Here is a 19,680-nt window from a genome sequence, read left to right as displayed (position 1 = left end):
AATGATAACAATAATAAATAATATAATAAATCAACAGGAATATGAAAAATAATGAATAATCTCGAACTATTACAAATTAAATGCGTTTAGGTTATGTATTTTATGCATTAAATGCAAATACGATTATGATAGTTTATAATATTAAAATTTCATATTTTCTAAATATATTATTAAAAGGTTTATTTCATAGTAAAAAAGTATATACGTGTTACTATAATAAAAAGATAAAACTTATAGCTATTTTTTTTTAAAGTAAGTATATAAAATGATGTGATAATTAATAAGGTTAAATATTATTGTCTCAAAACAGTCCCACGGATTTTTTCAATTCCTTTTGTTTCCACGAAGGCAATGAACGGAACTCGTTGTAAGCCATGTTAAATGTTGATACAAAGTCGTCGTGGGTCAGATATAGCTGCAAAAAACAGTTAAATTCCATTCACTTGTGTTTAAAAGTTATTATATAAGTAAAAAAAAAGAAATGCGTGCAAGCTGTTTATGTTAACATTTTATTCATACATGGTAACCAAGCTTATTAAACCGATTACCTGCATTTATATTTTATATATAACAGGCAGCATGTCTAATTCATAAATTATATTTGAACGATCAAGTAGATAGCAAAGAGATTCGGGACGAGCTGAATACATGACATTCTCCGAGTCGTGGTTTCAAGATTCATATATTCATAAGGTTCATCAGTGAATGACAGAAGCCGTTGTGAAACTGTTATTTTTAACTGACGTTTACCAGCAAGCTTAAAGGTTTTTAAAATACACCTGCATACACCAGTGTATCTTATACGTTTCAGACATTCTCAGAAATATATAATTTATATAGTTGTAAATGAAATTATAGCAAAAATAAAATAAAAGATGGTAACAATTGACGATTCAAAAGTACTTGTATTGTGAAAATATCTTTTACTAAAGATATTTGTTTTGTATATTAAGCGTACCTCCTTCGTGAGCGGGTCGACGTCGCTTGGCATGTGCTCCTTGGGTCCGCGCAGCACGGACAGCGGGTACTTCTCGTGTTGGTCGAAGCGGTTCTCACTGTTCCCGCTGTTTAATGAGTTGTTACTTCCTCGAACGATCGCTTTACCTTCCAAAGCGCTCACGATTGCGCTGAATGTTTTGTGACCCTGTAACAATTATAAGTGGTGACGAAATATTTAACTATTAATACAACTCAACTAATCTGTCAAATGCAAAAATTCAAGCCAAGAGTTTTTGTATTGAATACAACAAGGTTTTCTAATATAGCTAACCTTCCACATAGAATTTTTCCAGTGCGGAAAGAATCCAGTAAAGTTTGGCGGTTCTCGGCCCTGACTGATTACAATCACAGGTGTCTCGGGATCTCGGGCTGCTGGATCTGAGGAACATATGTTAAGGGATGTATAAGCTTTATTAAATTTAATACTGTTAGGTTGAGATGAACATTTAAAGTTTGGTTCAGTACCACAGCCTATGTAGTGACGACCTATGAAGACTACGGTCTTTACGTTTTACTTTTGTTGTTTGTTATTAAAATTAGTACCGTGCGCGAGGTAGGCCAGCGCGAGCGCGCGCGCGTCGTCCCGCGCGCGCGGCCCGCAGTGCGCGCCGAGCCACACGAACACCGCCGCGTGCGCGTCCAGCACCGCCGCCATCTCCGGCGCCAGCTCGTACTGGCTGAACGAGATTATCTCCTCGACTGCAATGACGAGTTTGTTCCGCGTTATACTACTATTACTATTCTATTATACTATTCGGAGTGGTCAATAATAAATATATATAAATTCGGAGTGGTAATTATAATATGTTTTCTTCGACTTACACGAGTATTGACCGGCCACACCGAGTGAGACGTAGAACAAGCGGGGAGGTAGTGGACGCTCCACTTCTTTAAGCGGGGACGGCTCTAGTAACTGTCGTCTGTCGCCCAAAGCAGCCCAGAAGTCTGGCTTCTCCTTTCCTGAAACGACATCATTTGACACGTAGCGAAAAACACTCTGAAGTCATGCTGACCTCGCTGAAGTCCTTCACTTCCTCATAGTCTCCGCCCTACCCTGCATGACGAGCGTGTGGTCGGCGGCGGCCATGTTCTTGGCGACCTCCCGCTCGTCGCCGGTGGCGCTGGCGGCGCACCACACCCACACGCGCGCGCCGTCCCGCAGCACGTAGCACGCGCCCGCGCCTGCGCCGCGCCCCGCCTGCGCGCCGCGCGCCTCGCGCGCGTACTGGCCCGACACGCGGATCAGAGCGCGGGGCGGCGGGACCACTCGCCGCCCGCTCGCTGGAACATTGTAAGAGACAGGTTTCGTCCGTAGCTTTTGAGACGGATCGAGTTGAGAAGCCTAAAAAATGACTTTTTTAAATGTATTCAATTCTAGTTTCCGAAATTAGAATCCATTTAACATTTAAATGCAGTGAACTCTAAGCAATTTTTACTAAATCCGTTTCTACAATTAGTACAGAGTTTCTTACGATCGTAGTCGGTTGCACTTCCGATGTAAGTAATCATTCGACCTTTGAAGATTTGCAGAAAATGCGCCGGTTCCTTGCCTTGATATATCCAAGCCTTAAAGTATTTATTTTCAATTATATAATTTTAAAACATAAACACAAACATAAAGATAGACGCGTTTGTTTGTACGCTCTTGTTCAAAAAACATTTTAGTTGGAACAGAAAAAGTATAAATTAAACTAGATAATATTAATACCACATTTCCAGTACGCTTATTACTAAATAACGAGTAAGACATATTTAAAGCTCACCTGAATGGGAAGACGTGCTAACTTAGTGTAGAGATCTTTGGCTTCTTTAGCACCCAAATTTCTCAGATCATTTGGCGAAGAGCCACCCTAAAATATTCAAGAATTAAATTATTTTTATAATCACTAAATGGAGTTGTACTTTTATTAACAGTTTAATATACCGTATATTAACAATCGATTTTACCATCCAATAGTAGAGTATGGTCTGGTCTCCCGTAGGAGCGTGGTAGGTGTAGAGCGCGATGTAGCAGTCCTGGTCGTAAAAGGCGGCCTGCTGCGGGCGCTCGATCTCCCGCAGCTCGCCGTCGGCAGGCGACACGCGCCACATACGAAGCGAGCCCGACCCGTCGTCTGGCAGCTGGGCCTGAAAGGTAGATTAAGATAACATCCAGCTATTACTTTAGTGTAAAACTTATCTGACATATATGTAATATTTCATTTAAATTCAAATCTTTATCCAATATAAATGCATAAACCACTATACTTGTTTATTAATTGTCAAAAATCTTTCAGAGGTTTGAGTAGAAATACTGGCGACTACAATGATTGCCAACATTCCACGCGGTCATAATTTGGACAAGATATATTTCTGTATACTTAAGTCCTATTTACTTTTAGTGTTTAATATTGTCCACGATATTGATGAGGATTCAGTAGTTGTAATTTATTAAAACTATTTTAAACAAAATACGTCAGCAGTTTACTATTTACTTCAGCAGCTAGCCATGCATTAGAAGCGAGACTGACAGCATCCAACTTCGTGGTGGCAGATCGGGCTGCTCGAACGCGTACGTCGCGACGCGCATCCGCCCAGCTCCAGCGATGAAATAACGCTGCAAACTCTAGCGGCTCGCGCCCAGCAACCATGGTAGCTACTGGACCTGAGAGCCTCTTGGCTCGCGCGAGGCCTCTAGCTGCTGCGAGAGCTCCGCGACTCTCAGAAGGCTTTGCGCTCGCGCCTACCCAAGCCCATACTCCGCGAGACCCGCCATCAACTATGTACACACTCTGTAATAAAAATGACGTCAGATATTATTTTTTATGTCTGCTTTGTTGGTTTAGTAGCTGTAGCTACGGTTGCAGATTATGAAGTCCCTAGTTCGTAGTACACCTCGGTCGGTCCAATAAAAGTATCGGAAAATTCTATCTGGGTCTCAAAAATAAACTTCGCAGCCAGTTTAATAAAACACGTAAAGTTATGGGTCCTGCCCTGATCTATAGCTGTGTCGGATTGCCGTCCGATCCGACTATGAGAGTGCCGGAATAGCTCTCTATTCCGGCACTCTCATAGTCGGATACAAGAGTACAAGTTGCGCATATATTTTAGAAATCTTCTGCGGAGTTGGCTATTCTGCGTTGAGAATGGCCGACGTAGCGGAAATCGATCCGGAGGTTATCATTATCAAAATTATATGAAATATTTCAGACGTAACGTCACGTCACTTAAATATACAGGAAACAAACACAATAACAGCTATTTACATCATCCTGTAAATCTTCTCTATATAGAGGCGCGCGTTTGATTTCTTCCAATCTTGCTGCTGACTTTTGTGACGGTACATTTATGGGAGATATCCTCGGAGGCTGTGTTACTTTATATAATCTTGCAGGTCGCGGGGACTCTGCGACGGAAGGTGGCGGTCGAATAGAACGTGAACGAAGTTCAAGCAGATTATTCAGAAGCTCGCGATCTGCCACTGGCAATGTTTGTTCGTAACCATCATGTGCAATTGCTATGCGTCGTATCATCATTCCTTTTTCTGGTCCACGTGCCATGCGATAGGCGATCTGTAAATTAAAATTATTTATAATATTGTAAGAAGTCAAGGATCGTATTAGAATGACATCAAAATATATTAACCTTAGCACCGAAAATTTTTTCAATCAAATTAGCAGCGCGACCAAGCCATAAAACGATTAAGGTAGATGTATCCAGCACGAACACACCGTCTGAGGATAGCTGTGCCCATGATACTGGTTCTAATTGAAGTACCACAGGTCTATGACCGCGCACGCGGTATAGACGAGCAGAACCATTCAAGGAACTATTACGGATAATCCTGCCAATAAAATGTAATTAATAAGTATTTTGTGAAGTTTAGTTAATTAAAAAGCCTTTCAAATTTCGTCTAACCTTATGCCGTCTCGAAAATACGATAGCATTCTCGGTGATTCCTTAGTTGCGCATTCCCGGTAGAGCACCACTGGCGACCCTAAATGGTTTAATAGTTGAGTAGCGCGTCGCACCGTAAGCGCCGCTAGCGAACTGCTGCGTTCGCTAGCCCAGGCATGCACGTGTCGCTCGGCGTATTCTCCGTTGCCATTTTCTTTTGTTTCACGACGCTAACCAATAAAATATGATGTGAATGATTATTAGTAAAGGAATATATATTTATAGTGAAATAAATATCTAAATTAGTGTAAATAATATTCATCTGAATTTGACTCACAATAACATCTGGTCCAGCAGGCTGGCCCGGAAGTGAGCAAGAATAAAGCAAATATGCCTCAGTATCATAGAATGTGCCATAGTGTGACCGATGTAAGAGCTCTGTACCCGACTCCTGTAAATAAATATAAATTTAATAGAAGTCGAACTAAAGTAATAATTTTATGGTGGTAGAGCTTTGTGCAACTCATCTCACTCATCAGATATTCTACCGCAAAATAGCAGTACTTGGTTGTGTTTCGATTTGAATGGTGAGCCAGTGTAATTATAAGCACAAAGGATATACCATCTTAGTTCCCAATGTAAGCGACATTGGTGATGTAAGCGATGGTTAACATTTCTTGCAATGTCAATGTCTAAGGGCGTTGGTGATCACTTACCATCAGCGATCTATTTGTTCGTTCGCCTTCCTATTCTATAAAAAAATTAAGTATATAGAAAGTTAATATAATCGTTATTGATTAAGAGAATCATTCAACCATATATTAAGTACGTTTTATTCAGAATCAAAACCTACAGACTCTCATTTTGATTTAAAATGGACCATCCAATTGGTATTTACCAATTCTAATGCGGATCAACGCCATTTAAATTTTATCTGCTTGATGATGAGATTAACATACTTCACTAACCCTAAATTAATGGAAAAAGGGGGCAAATGATGACTTAATATTCTTGCTGACGATAAAGGAAAATATCTTGAAGACATGTCTATGATTACGAGTATCCAATGGTCAATAGTTAATCCAATAGTCAACTGGGTATTTCAAATGGTATTCACCATGTTTTATGTCATACGGCTGTGTAAACTAAAAAGTCTCAACTGATCAGCGAATATAGGATTTGTACTTATATTATTTTCGTAACCAACGTAACATTTGCTTACATAGCCAACCGACGTTATGATAAATTTTTGAAATTTGAGAATGGCAAATATTAAATATAAGAAATTTATGTTTTTTAGTGGTTCGTTAGCACTATAGAATTTAGTTGAGATACATTTTTAAAAATAGGTGTAATAACCTGTTTAGCATAGTGGTAAAGCAGCAGATAAGCCAAAATCTTTGCTATAAAGTACTCCAGACCTTATTTCATATTAGTCTCGGAGTTTTACAATACAACTTGCATCTTATGAATACGTATATATATTAAATCGGTACAATAACGAAGTCACGTATAAAATGATGACGTTTCACATGCGAGTAATGCACGAGATCTTAGTTTTAGCAGAAACGCTTTCATTTCAACGCAAATCAGAATCAACAACGTAATGTTATGCATGTTTCCTTACTAACTACATCAATTCAACACGAAATGATAATTCAATCATCAGTATTCACTGTTACTTGTCTTTGAAAAGTAAAGATGATGTGATTATATATCTACATATTATACGTGTATATATTTATATACGTATTTTTGTTCTAATGATGTAATTAATACCTAAAGATAACAATCGCCTTAAATTAGGATTAAATTACTCTTTCATTATTACTTTCTAAATTTGTATTTAATACGATTTATTTTTATGGGCTGTAAATGTTGACTAATACTTTTCTAAAACATTTTTCGATTGTTATTATGAATTAAGTTTTTGCTACTCAGTTTTCTAAAATTTCAAAAAAATTGCGTTTCAACATCACTACACCTAAGATAAGTTTATTAAATTTGTGATTACTATTACTAAACCGGTATCTAAATTTGACCTATATACTATTTTTTTCTTTGATTGCTGTGTTACGTCCCTATTATCCGGTATTATTGTTTAACATACTATCCGGTCCCCGGCCGAAAATTAAACTTAGCTCGGATAGGCCAAATATCCGTTTCATCTCTAATGATAATTCCACACATTAACTTAACAATGTTAGCAGTTAGCATTTCGACTTTGTGATAGCGAATTCAATAAATCTGGTGACCTATTTATTAAATGATATTAAGCGAGTTAAAATATGATGGTCACGGTTGGCTGGTGCTCGACGCTCGGTGGCTCTTGTGTTAGCGGTACTAAGATGTTGGTGGAATGAATCACGGCTCCGTTACGAATGGTCTATTATCTACAATAGTTTGTAATCATGCACTCTTAAAACTTTTTATAAAGTATTATTACATACTTAGATACAAATACTAAAACTATTTAAACAATACATAAACTTAGTTTATTTTTTTATGACAACACCTGTAGCTACCAACCATTGATTAAACTTCTTATTATTGTGCATGTTACCACGCAAATTAGTTCCAAAGCATTAGCAAATGCTTTAATCATTAATGTGAAATTATTTTTAACAGTTTGTATATAACTGGTGGTAGTGCTTTGTGCAAGTCCGTCTGGGTAGGGACCACCCACTCATCAGATATTCTATCGCAAAACAGCAGTACTTGTTATTGTTGTGTTCTGGTTTGAAGGGTTAACATTTCTTACAATACCAATGTCTATGAGCGTTGGTGACTACTTACCATCAGTTGGCCCATATGCTCGTCCGCTAATCTATACTATAAAAAAAATTAAAAAAATGTATTATTAATTTGTTACTGCACTTAAATTAAGTTAACATCAGGTTTCTATACAATTTAACACTATTATGTCTATTTAATTACTATAATACTTAAAAAAAGTAATTTAAAATATAATGCATTTGTCACATGGCCTATAACGTAAATATTGTGTATTTATTTTGAGATGTCATAGTAATTAATATTTTTAGACATAACAACAAGCTGCCTGTTGTCAACATATCAATTTATTATAATGAACTCATTCATCAGTTAACATATAATAATATAGGAAGTAAAATGTCTACCATAGTCTTATTACAGTAAAAGGCTGTAAATGTCCCACTGCTGGGCTAAGGCTAAGGCCTCCTCTCCGTTTTTGAGGAGAAGATTTTGGAGCTTACTCCAAAATTATATAGTCTTAGTATGTATAGTATTTGTCACAAGTGAAACTCAAGTTTAAATCTTTATCAAATAACATTTGGAACACGGTATCGAGGTGAGCAGCTTATTACTATTATTATTATTAATCATAGATGCAGGCCGTAAATCATGTCCAGACATCGCATTGTGGATGACTACCGAGCGTGCGACGTGCGGGCACTACGCCAAGCATGCATCTCACTGCAATTTACTACCCATGCATAACTGTACCTAACTTTCTCTCGTTTTGTTTATTTCCATGTTTTTGGAATCACATACAATTTTAAATAGCTGGTACAGCCATTTTACAATTATTGTTACTACTTATATCGAGAAATAGTTGTTTGTAATTAAAAATAAGTAAAGTAAAAATCCATAAATGCCCACTGCTGGGACAGAGGCTTCCGTTCTCCTCAATAAGAAGGGACCAGATCAGACCAGACCACTCTGCTACAGAGCGGATACACGTGACAAAACATCATTTGACATAAACGGGCTTAATCACAGTGTGTTGTTCCTTTAGAAATCAATTGTCTTAATATATACTTACACATATCACTTCGTAATAAATATAATCAAAAACCCATAAAACAGTTCGACTTAATATTATACTGTGCCATTCCTAAAAGCTTTCATAAAATTATTTATTTACGGACACACATATAGGCTGCGATAAAAATTTATATAATGATTGCATTCACTTGCCATACGCAAAATAAGTAAAGGTAGATTAGATATGGTCGCAGATAAGAGTCAGTAATTTCCTTTCTCTTCCTATTTCGCTTAACGATTGTTACGACTACGGGAAACAGATTACAGTTAAAATGACATAATAGCCTTTTCTTGAATATCCTATTTAAATGATGTTTTGAAATAATAACAAACTAGTAAGTAGGTACATATTTTTTTATATATATACGGATAGGTAAATGACTCCACTCCACCCGAATTTCTAATTGAATTTCTCCAAACTATTTTTTTATAATTCTTAAATAATGCTATTTTTTTATTTTTAAAGTGATCGAGACACCGATATAATACATGTCGAAAGTTTGAAACCACGATTGTGTCGTGTGAATAAATGAAACAGATTTTTAGGTCAACCTTTCACATAACTATCTCGTCGCGAAATAAGATAACAAAGATTGAGCTTTAATTCTCTTGTGAAAAAATTTGGAAAATCTTTGAAAATTATCAATTGATATATTAAACCAAGAAAAGGTTTTTTAGGATCGTCACCCCTTTCGTAAGATAATAAAGAAATTCAAAATAAAATGAAAATAAATAAATAAATAAATGAGCCTAAAGTTGAAATTTATTAAATGGTATTCAAATATACAGACTTTTTAACAAGCACAATCAATAAGAAAAAAAAAATAAGAGGCAAAACACAAAATTGTAATTGGATTTTGATTCTGTTTTGACTCAGGTTGAAAACACATTTCCAGTCAGTGTGAAACAGATTGAATTGAAAAAGAATAAATGTATTATTATATATAGCAGCTGGTGATTGTAATTTTCATCATTTACATGACAAAGCTTACCAATTAATAGGTCAGTCATTCAATTGCTTTCAATATTATTGATTGCTTCAATCCCGTAATGGAGCGATGTCAAATCAAAAATCAACAGCCAATCGTTGTCCACTGCTGAACATAGGCCTCTCCCAAGGTGCGCCAAAGCTCCCTGTCCTCCGCCTTCCGCATCCAGTTGGTGCCCGCCACCTTCTTAAGGTCGTCGGTCCACCTGGCTGGAGGGCGCCCTACGCTGCGCTTGCCGATTCGCGGTCTCCACTCTAGGACTCGTCTGCTCCAACGGCCATCGGTCCTACGACATACGTGACCAGCCCACTGCCACTTCAGCCTGCTAATTTTGCAAGCTATGTCGGTGACTCCGGTTCTTTTCCGGATAATCTCATTTCTGATCTTATCCTTCAAAGATACTCCGAGCATAGCTCGCTCCATAGCACGCTGAGCGACTTTGAATTTGTGGACTAGTCCCGCAGTTAGTGTCCACGTTTCGGCACCGTATGTCATGGCAGGTAAGACGCATTGGTTGAAGACTTTCGTCTTCAAACATTGCGGTATAGACGACTTGAGGACTTGACGAAGGTTGCCAAATGCTGCCCATCCCAAGCGAATTCTTCGATCGGCTTCCTTCTCGAAGTTGTTCCTACCGACTTGTATTATCTGTCCTAGGTAGGTATATTCACTAACAACTTCGAGAGGTTTCCCCTCGACGTATATCGGTCCCGGCACGACATGCCTATTGAACATGACCTTGGTCTTGTCCAAGTTCATACCGAGACCGACACACCGGGAAGACTCGCCTAGGCTACGCAGCATTTCGGTGAGTTGTTCCAGCGACTCTGCTATGATGACGATATCGTCGGCAAATCGAAGGTGTGAGATGTACTCGCCGTTTACATTGACTCCATACCTAGTCCAATCCAGCGTTTTAAAAACGTCTTCCAACGCGTTGGTGAACAGTTTCGGGGATATTACATCCCCCTGTCTCACCCCTCTGCGCAGTTGGATCGCCTTCGTCTTACAGTCCTGGATGTGGACAGTCATTGTAGCGGCGTTGTACAGACATCTCAGTACCTCGATATATCTCCAATCGATATGACATCTCTGCAATGAGTCGAGCACTGCCCAGGTTTCGATGGAGTCGAAGGCTTTCTCGTAGTCCACAAATGCCATACACAGCGGCTGATTGTACTCTTCGGTCTTCTGCACAATCTGCCGAACAGTATGGATGTGGTCCACGGTGCTGTAGCCTGATCGAAAGCCGGCTTGCTCTGGGGGCTGGAACTCGTCAAGTCGTCTGGCGAGACGGTTCGTGACGACTCTTGAGAACAGCTTATACACGTGACTCAGGAGGGAGATTGGTCTGTAGTTTTTCAAGAGGGTTTTATCACCTTTCTTGAAAAACAGTACCACCTCACTCCCGCTCCACGTTTCCGGGGTCTTGCCATGTTGGATGACGGAATTAAAGAGGCTTGCTAGCTCTTTCAGGACCGGAGTCCCGCCTGCCTTAAGCAGCTCTGTTGTGATTCCGTCATCTCCCGGAGCTTTGTTGTTTTTAAGCTGTTCTAGAGCCGCCCTAATCTCTCCTTGGTCAACGACCGGGAGCTCCTCGGAGTAATGGCGCATAAGAGGGGCGCGCTGGTCATCAATACTGATTCCCACGGGTTTATCCGATCTTGAAGAGAACAACTGCCCATAAAACCTCTCTACTTCTCCGATAATCTCAGGCCTAGAGGTAACGACCCCACCATTTTCAGTTTTAAGTTTTGTCAGACGCGGCCTCCCAAACTTGCGAGCGAACACTTTCGATCCCTGATTTTGCTCAATCGCAGCCTTGATGGCACGGGTATTGGAGCGTCGGAGATCGCGTCGCGTCAGCGTTTTTATTGTTCGGTTTAAGGCCTTATCTGACAAAAACGATGGTAGTTCTCGTCGTTTTCTCATGAGCTCGAGTGTCTCAGCAGAGAGTTTTGGTGCGTTGTCTCTTCTCTGTGACGGAAAACACTTGCGGGATGTGTTTTGCAGTATTTTGACCAGCGTGTCGGTTCTCTCATCAATGCTGCTTATGGTTTCCAACGCGGTGAATTGATTTTGAAGTTCCATTTGGAACTTTTCGGAGCCTTGAGCAGCTTGGAGCATGGTAGGTCGGAGAGTAGACCTCATCATTCTCGATCTTTCGGCTTTTAAGTTGATATTTAGAGTGCCTCGAACCAAGCGGTGATCACTTCCGGTATTAAACCTGTTGATCACTGAAACATCTCTAAATATGTGCCTTTTATTCGAAATGATAAAGTCTATCTCATTCCTTGTCACGTTATCGGAGCTTCGCCAGGTCCACCTCCTCTGAGGCTTCTTTTGAAAGAAAGGATTCATCAAAAAAAGCCCCTGCGCTTCGAGAAAGTTTACCAGCATTTGCCCTCTGTGATTTCTGCAGCCCAAGCCGTAAGGTCCGACTTTCGATTCACCGCTATCTTGTACTCCCACTTTAGCATTAAAGTCTCCCATAACAACATTGTAGTGGGCCCTCGAGGTGTCGTTGAGGGCCTTTGCGATGTCCTCGTACATCGCTTCGACCACATCATCAGAGTATGTCGAAGTTGGCGCATATACCTGTACAACCTTCAGGGAGTACCTGTCGGAAAGTTTTAGGACAAGGTACGCTACCCGATTCGATACACTACTGATTTCCACAATGCTGCTAATGAGATCCTTTTTGACAAGAAAACCGACACCACCCTGGGAGAGGTTATCACCTTCGCGGAAGTAGAGTAAGTTACCGGACTCTAGAGTTATCGTGTTCTCCCCCTGTCTTCGGACTTCAGATAACCCCAGTATATGCCAGTTTATATGACTTAACTCTACTTCTAATTCGGCGAGGTGATGGTCCAGCCTCATCGAGCGTCCATTATACGTTGCCATTTTCAGTCGTTTTATACGGTAGCCTGCCGTGAACCGGTGATTCTTAGCACCCCCTGCCCTGCCGATACCGCGACCGCTACCTTGGTCGGGCCTAGCGGGCTTGCCGGTAACTGGGGGCCTTTTTTTGGGCGCATCTGCCATTAAGGGAGGGATTTGCCCATACTCGCCGCGCTGGGCAGGCGTGTTGGCGAGCGCAGTAGGGGGTAAGATGTTTATGGGAGGGGGGACGCTGCTGCCCATCCCCCCTTTTCCCCGTCCCTCAGTCGCCTCTTATGACACCCACGGGATGAGATTGGGGGAGTACTATTCTAAGCCGGTACTCCACGGCGTATGTACGGCGGGAGCGATGTATGCAGAACTAATTAATTTTTTTTGCAACCAAATGCTGAAAATGGATAATGCAATGTACAACGAGTACATTTGGTACTACTCGTTTCAAAAACGCTACAAGACCCTTGTGGCGTTCTGTCATTGCTGAAGCACCATCAGTAGCAGCGGATAAAATATAGCAAATAGAATTGTTTGCTCTTGTGTAAACTGTTATACTATGAATATTATAAATCATGTAAGTTTTCTTGTTTTATATATCATACGTATGTTAAAAGTTTCGTTATATGGTAAAATCGATTCATTAAGTTAAATGGATGCAACTCTTTAAGTAATCACATAATGATATTTCTACGTGTTTTGCCCTTTCATCAATTCTTCTTGATACTGAATTATTACTGAGAGGAGTGTCAAACGCTGAATAACAGTTTTTCATCATCATCATCATCATCATCATATCAGCCGAAAGACGTCCACTGCTGGACAAAGGCCTCCCCCAAGGATTTCCACGTTGGCCAATCTTGCGCTGCCCGCATCCAACGGCTTCCCGCGACTCGTTCTAAGTCGTCGGTCCACCTTGTAGGGGGCCTGCCCACGCTGCGTCTTCCGGTTCGTGGTCGCCACTCGAGAACCTTTCTGCCCCAGCGGCCGTCAGTTCTGCGAGCAATGTGAGCCGCCCACTGCCACTTCAATTTAGCAATTCTTCGGGCTATGTCGGTTACTTTGGTTCGCCTGCGGATTTCATCATTTCTGATTCGATCTCGCAGAGAAACTCCGAGCATAGCCCTCTCCATTGCCCTTTGAGTGACCTTGAGCCTTCCTATGAGGCCTATTGTGAGCGACCACGTCTCTGATCCATAAGTCATCACTGGCAACACACACTGGTCGAAGACTTTCGACTTGCGACACTGCGGTATTTGGGATGAGAAGATATCGTGTAGCTTCCCGAATGCTGCCCAGCCGAGTTGAATTCGACGATTTACCTCTTTCTCGAAGTTGGACCTACCTAGTTGGATGGTCTGACCTAGGTAGACATAGTTGTCTACAACTTCGAGTGCAGAACTTCCAACCTTGACTTGAGTGGGTGCAACATGGATGTTCGACATGATTTTCGTCTTGTCCATGTTCATTTTTAGATCCACTTGTTGGGAAACCCTGCTGAGGTCATCGAGCATAGTGCTTAGGTCTGCCAAGGTCTCAGCCATAATTACAATGTCATCGGCAAATCGAAGATGAGTGATGTACTCGCCGTTGATATTGATGCCAAGTCCGTTCCAGTCCAGAAGCTTGAAAACATCTTCCAATGCAGCGGTAAACAGTTTCGGATATATCACGTCTCCCTGTCTTACACCTCTCTGCAGTTGGATAGGTTTTGAGTTCTGATCCTGGAGTCGGATCGACATGGTGGCGTTCTCGTACAAGCACTTTAACACCCTGATATACCGATAATCAATTTGGCACCTTTGAAGAGAATTCAGCACGGCCCAGGTTTCAATCGAATCAAAAGCTTTCTCATAGTCCACAAACGCTAAGCAAAGTGGCTGGTTATACTCCTCAGTCTTCTGTATAACTTGCCGCAGCGTATGTATGTGGTCTATGGTGCTAAAGCCTTTCCGGAATCCGGCTTGTTCGGCTGGCTGGAAGTCGTCAAGCCTTTGCTCGAGACGATTCGTAATGACTCTCCAAAACAACTTGTAAACATGGCTCAGAAGTGAGATGGGCCTGTAATTCTTCAGAAGGGTTTTATCACCCTTCTTAAAGAAAAGTACCACCACACTTCTGTGCCATGCCTTTGGCGTTTGACCTTTGGCTATGACGGAGTTAAAAAGCCTCTGAAGAGCCCTGAGGATCGGTGTACCACCCGCCTTCAGAAGCTCGGCTGTAATACCATCATCACTAGGTGCCTTGTTGTTTTTGAGTTGTCCGAGAGCCATTCTAATCTCGAAAAGACTGACGTCCTGAAAATCTTCAGTGTAGTGTCGGGTTAGTCTTGCTCTGGGATCTGCAGCATGACTACTGACAGGTGATTGAGCTGTCGTGTACAGCTGACCGTAGAACTTCTCAACCTCTTCCAACAGCTCTGACTATTCTGCCATCCTCAGTTTTCAGCCTTTTCAGTTGACTCTGACCAACAGACAGATCTCTGGCGAACACTTTAGAGCCTTTGTTCCGCTCGATGGCCTCTTTAATGCACATTGTATTAAATTAGCGAGTGTCGCGAGTTAGAGACTTTGAAATCTGTCTGTTGATCAGCCGATAGCTGGCAGCATCAGCTGGGGACGTCAGAATCATTTTCCGTCTTTCCTCCATAAGCCATAGGGTAGAGGCAGAGATCTTTTTGGTTCCTTTTGTACGGCTGGTCTTGAAGGTCTTAGACCCAGCCGTACGGACAGTTTCCACAAGCCTGTCGTTGTATGTGTCCACTTCCTCGCAGTCTGCTAGGCAATCGAATCGGTTTTGGAGTTTGAGCTGAAAGGCTTCGGGATTTCGGATTTGAAGAGGTGATGGTCGGAGCGTAGACTCCATCAGTCGGGACCTCTGGAGTTTAACATTGATATTTAATGAGCCTCTTACGAGTCTGTGATCGCTCCCAGTTTTGACTGCATTGATCATGGAGACGTCATTAAATATTTGTCTTCTCGTCAACAAGATGAAGTCTATCTCATTCTTGGTTTTCCCATCAGGGCTCACCCAGGTCCATTTACGCTGACCTGGCTTCTTGAAAAAGGAGTTCATCATAAAGAGTCCCTCCTTCTCCATAAAGTCGGCCAACATCTGGCCCCGAGGGTTGCGGTCTCCAATTCCATGTGGTCCCACCTTTAACTCATCACCGAATCGTTTGCCCAGCTTCGCGTTAAAGTCCCCCATTACAACAGTGAAATGAGTCTTATTGGTATGTATGGCTTCAGATAAATCCTCATACATGACCTCAACCTCATCGTCGGAGTGTGTCGAAGTCGGCGCGTATGACCTTATAATGTATGACCTTCAAAGAATACCGCTTGGTGATTCTGAGTATAAGGTACGCCACCCTAGTCGACACGCTCTCGATTTTCACAACGTTGTTAACGAGGGACTTGTGGACTATGAACCCGACACCACCTTGAGACAGTTTTTATTTCTAGCAATATTAATCCCTCGTCTTTTACTGCTCTCGCGATTAACAATACAACATTATTTGAGAATTTAAGTTTATTATCATCTTGGATGGAAGACGAGAAAATAAGCTTTTCCGGTTATTGAAAACATCTTTGAAATTGATTATCATAAATTAATTGAAAACATCTTTGCTCTCTTATAGTATAGAAATTTTCATGGTATAATTTGAAAATAAATAAATATTAAATCAAGATTTGTTTGTAGGAATGTATGTAGTTCCATATTTCAGTACATTTCTTTTCTTAGGAAATGTTAATATAGACTTATATTCATGCCGGATTGATTGAGGAAACAGACTGCGGCTAGATAGAGGATACAATTATATTGTTGAGTTATACGGTATTGTCATACATAGTGAAAGTAAAATCCGACGTGAATAAACCTTTTGTAACGTATGCGTGATAGTTCTCAATAGTCTGCAGTCATTTGTTACATTATTTGTAAATCGCGTTCTTGGGCTTTAACAGCCATTTCGCATGGATTTCATGAGTGACAGATATATTTAATATTACTTAACTACTCTCATAAAAATATTATTTGTAACAGTATTGTTAATGTAAGGTACATTTCAGGTACATTTTACAGGTTTCTTAACCGTATCTAAATTTAACTTTTATAATTAAGAAAGAAAACAATGGTAATATATACATAACATATTCGTTGTTTCGTCTTTTTGTTTTATAAAAATAAATTAACTAATTTTATGTAACCATAACCGTACCGTAACAGCCTGTGAATGTCCCACTGCTAGGCTAAAGGCCTCCTCTCCTCTTTTTGAGGAGAAGGTTTTGAGCTTATTCCACCACGCTGCTCCAATGCGAAAAGCCGAGATGGCCCTGTGGTAAGAACGCGTGAATCTTAACCGATGATCGTGGGTTCAAACCCGGGCAAGCACCACTGAATTTTATGTAGATTTACAAAATTATTGTGACGTGTCTTTTACATTTTAATGTAATGTAATTTAATAAGTACAATATATTTTTATATTTTTTATCGATGAAAACAATCTGTTTCTAATTAATTTTAGAAAGCTTGAAATAAGATACTTTTTAATTATTTTATAAATAAGTCCTACTTTAAGAGAAATCGTACCTTCGGTTTACCTTAACCTACATATTTATGAACGTTTTTACGAACCACCTTAAAATGTTTTTACCGTTAAAGATTAATTTCACTGCTATCAAAGACTCAATTGCTTAAACAATAGACTGTGTTTATTTGTGTTACGGTTCTTAAAAGATGTTTGATAAAATATAAAAGTCTTAATTTTACTTACTTATTTATAGAAAATATGAATGAAATTATTAACTAGTTATCTTATTCGTAATTATTATAGTATATATTATGGGCTCCTGTATCCCACATATAACTGTATTTATATATATTATAAAAAAAGAAAATATAAACATTATTGTCTGTGGGAGAGAATAAATAAATAAATAAATAAATAATAAATAATGAAAATAACTTACCGTGACTCTCCATATTAAAAAGGTGGTGTGATCTCGGGGAACAGTGCGGAAGGTAGCCTCCTGGGGCGCTGTCCGCGGCTGTCCTCCCTCGTCTTCCTGCACCACATGATAAACACTATATATCACCATTATTATTTTAACATAAACATCTGATATTACTATTGATTTTGTTATAACTTCTTCGTATCGAAATTTCTACTATGTGCTAACAAAATTTAGAATTACCCGCTAATGTCATATAGGAATTAGGCAATATCCAAATAGACCTTTGAAAAATTGATCTATAAGGTGAATGATTAAAAAAAAATCTGCGTCATATTATATTTATGCAAGACCATCATTTTAATTATATCTTCCTGACAGAATAGTGGCATCTATTTATAAACTTCAGCGGGTCCGACCGACGGTTAGTTCCTACTCGAAAAAGATATTAGAATATTTAAGTTGAATATATTTAAGTTATATATTATAAAAACTTTGGATATGATTTTAGTTTTTTAAGAAAAAAAAAATTATTACGTTTGTTTCGCTCACTCTGGGTATTTTAAGTTTCTCATAACAATAGCACACAATAGTAACCTCGCGTAATGTGGATAAAATAGTACGCAGAACAATGAAAATATTAATAAAAATACTATTAATGATTAAGTAATAATAGCAAATCACACAAAGTTATTGATCATTGTGGTCTTTCAACCTTAAGCCCCACGAGTATCTCAATATTCAACGATCAGATGAAAAAACGATGTTTAACATAAAGAATTAATTAATTAATACTTATATCACAACTTTCAATGTGAAAAGCTTATGTTTATAGTAGCATCAAAATACGTAAAAATATTAAAACCATATGAACACACTAATTATAATTGACACACTTTTTTTTAGTAAACATCACTATAAAACTAATTCACAAAGTTGTTTACTTGTTCGGCGCCTATTTCCAGGATGTGCATATTCTTGGCCGTGGTCAGGGACGGACTGGCTCCATCACTACAAGCCGTTCGCTCCCACCAGACACTCCGTCCAGTAACCACTCAAGAGCGCACCAAATAAGACGACCGTGACGGTGATGTATGGTCCAAGACTAACTAGTACCGCTGATCAATTGACGAGAAAAGATTTTTTTTTCACGCTAACTGAACACGCATAAATACAGGAATAAATTATTTTTCTCGAAAGTCTGAGTGCCGTGCTGCGGGCAATTGATGACGGCGTTTAAAATATCATGTTTTCATCTGCATTAACTTCATTAACATTTGTTGGCAAAAAATATGCTCAATTGGTACTTAATACATATTGGCGTATCACACTAATATGCGTCATATTAATGATAATTATGATAGAAGTTTACTGGGCGATTGATTTTAAATATGAATTAATTTAAAACAACTTCTCGTTACACCTATAATTAAATACTAGAACTTTTATAGAAATACAATTTAATTTTCATATTTTAGTGTTCGAATTATTATAATATTAGTGGTAATAATAACTTATATTTCATTCATTTCATTTATTACTAATTTTATTAAATTTGTTTGCCGTTTTTAAAAGAAATTAGTAAAAACATTTATTAATTTTCTAAGCTGAAATTATGTATTACAAAAAATTAAGATGCACCTGATATGTATCCATCAATGTTCTTAGGAGTATTGCTACACTTTCTTGAACGTAGAAAGTATTTGATTAATATCAGGCACTGTTGGCGCTGATGAGGATTGGCTCACAGGAGAGACGGTACACTGACTAGAAGTTGTAATGATTCGCAAGCTAATACATTTGGTTCAGGAACCACGGTTCGACGCGCGCTTTGTGTCCACTGTGTTGTATGTTCACTTTCGTTGGTTAGATATGCGGCGTGTTATAATAGTCGAATGTCGAAAGGTTTATGAAAAATGTTGGTGGTATTATAGTTCTTAAAGTTTTTAATGCATTATGCATTTGAATAAAAATAATAGTAACAGGCTAGACAGGGGGAGACGGCCCAATGAGTAGAACACGAAAATCTATACCGAAAATCGCGGGTTCAATCCATAAGCGCAACCGACTTTTCAAATAATTAATTTGTGTTAATTCATCTCGGCGGTCAAGGGAATAGGGCGGTCATCAGTTTGTTTCGAACATATAATTTTTCTTCTATT

General features: G+C 39.4%; 1 protein-coding gene across 3 annotated transcripts; it reads right to left on the bottom strand.

The window, feature by feature from the left end:
• Positions 1–57: 57 nt before the first annotated feature.
• Positions 58–19,276, bottom strand: LOC126781076 (villin-like protein quail). 3 transcript variants are annotated; one of them, XM_050505877.1, is made up of 17 exons: positions 19,160–19,212; positions 18,463–18,636; positions 17,537–17,632; positions 5,213–5,326; positions 4,897–5,105; positions 4,624–4,822; positions 4,245–4,550; positions 3,474–3,770; positions 2,947–3,126; positions 2,763–2,849; positions 2,472–2,565; positions 2,053–2,280; positions 1,822–1,959; positions 1,543–1,698; positions 1,271–1,377; positions 959–1,144; positions 59–415 (listed from the first exon to the last, which is right to left on the bottom strand). In XM_050505877.1, the coding sequence occupies exons 2-17, from the start codon at positions 18,490–18,492 to the stop codon at positions 302–304; spliced, it is 2,541 nt and encodes an 846-aa protein (XP_050361834.1). In that variant the 5' UTR covers positions 18,493–18,636; positions 19,160–19,212; the 3' UTR covers positions 59–301. The 3 variants fall into 3 exon arrangements, with proteins under 3 accessions (XP_050361833.1, XP_050361834.1, XP_050361835.1); XM_050505878.1 differs by lacking the exon at positions 18,463–18,636 and having other exon boundaries at positions 19,160–19,276; XM_050505876.1 differs by lacking the exons at positions 18,463–18,636; positions 19,160–19,212 and having other exon boundaries at positions 58–415; positions 17,537–17,707.
• Positions 19,277–19,680: the final 404 nt, after the last annotated feature.

This window comes from Nymphalis io, chromosome 3 (assembly GCF_905147045.1).
Source record: "Nymphalis io chromosome 3, ilAglIoxx1.1, whole genome shotgun sequence".
NCBI lineage: Eukaryota > Metazoa > Arthropoda > Insecta > Lepidoptera > Nymphalidae > Nymphalis > Nymphalis io.
Note: the sequence above shows the minus strand (reverse complement) of the source record. Positions and strands in the feature narration are given on the sequence as shown.

What these genes read in the sequence shown, in the direction of transcription:
- LOC126781076 (XM_050505876.1), bottom strand. Translation starts at nt 17,665, where the DNA reads ATGGTGATATATAGTGTTTATCATGTGGTGCAGGAAGACGAGGGAGGA. An exon ending in GAGAAGATTTACAGGATGAT is followed by an intron (nt 3,771 to 4,244) that starts GTAAATAGCTGT and finishes TTTTTATTACAG; the next exon opens with AGTGTGTACATAGTTGATGG. An exon ending in TGTGGCCGGTCAATACTCGT is followed by an intron (nt 1,699 to 1,821) that starts GTAAGTCGAAGA and finishes TCGTCATTGCAG; the next exon opens with TCGAGGAGATAATCTCGTTC.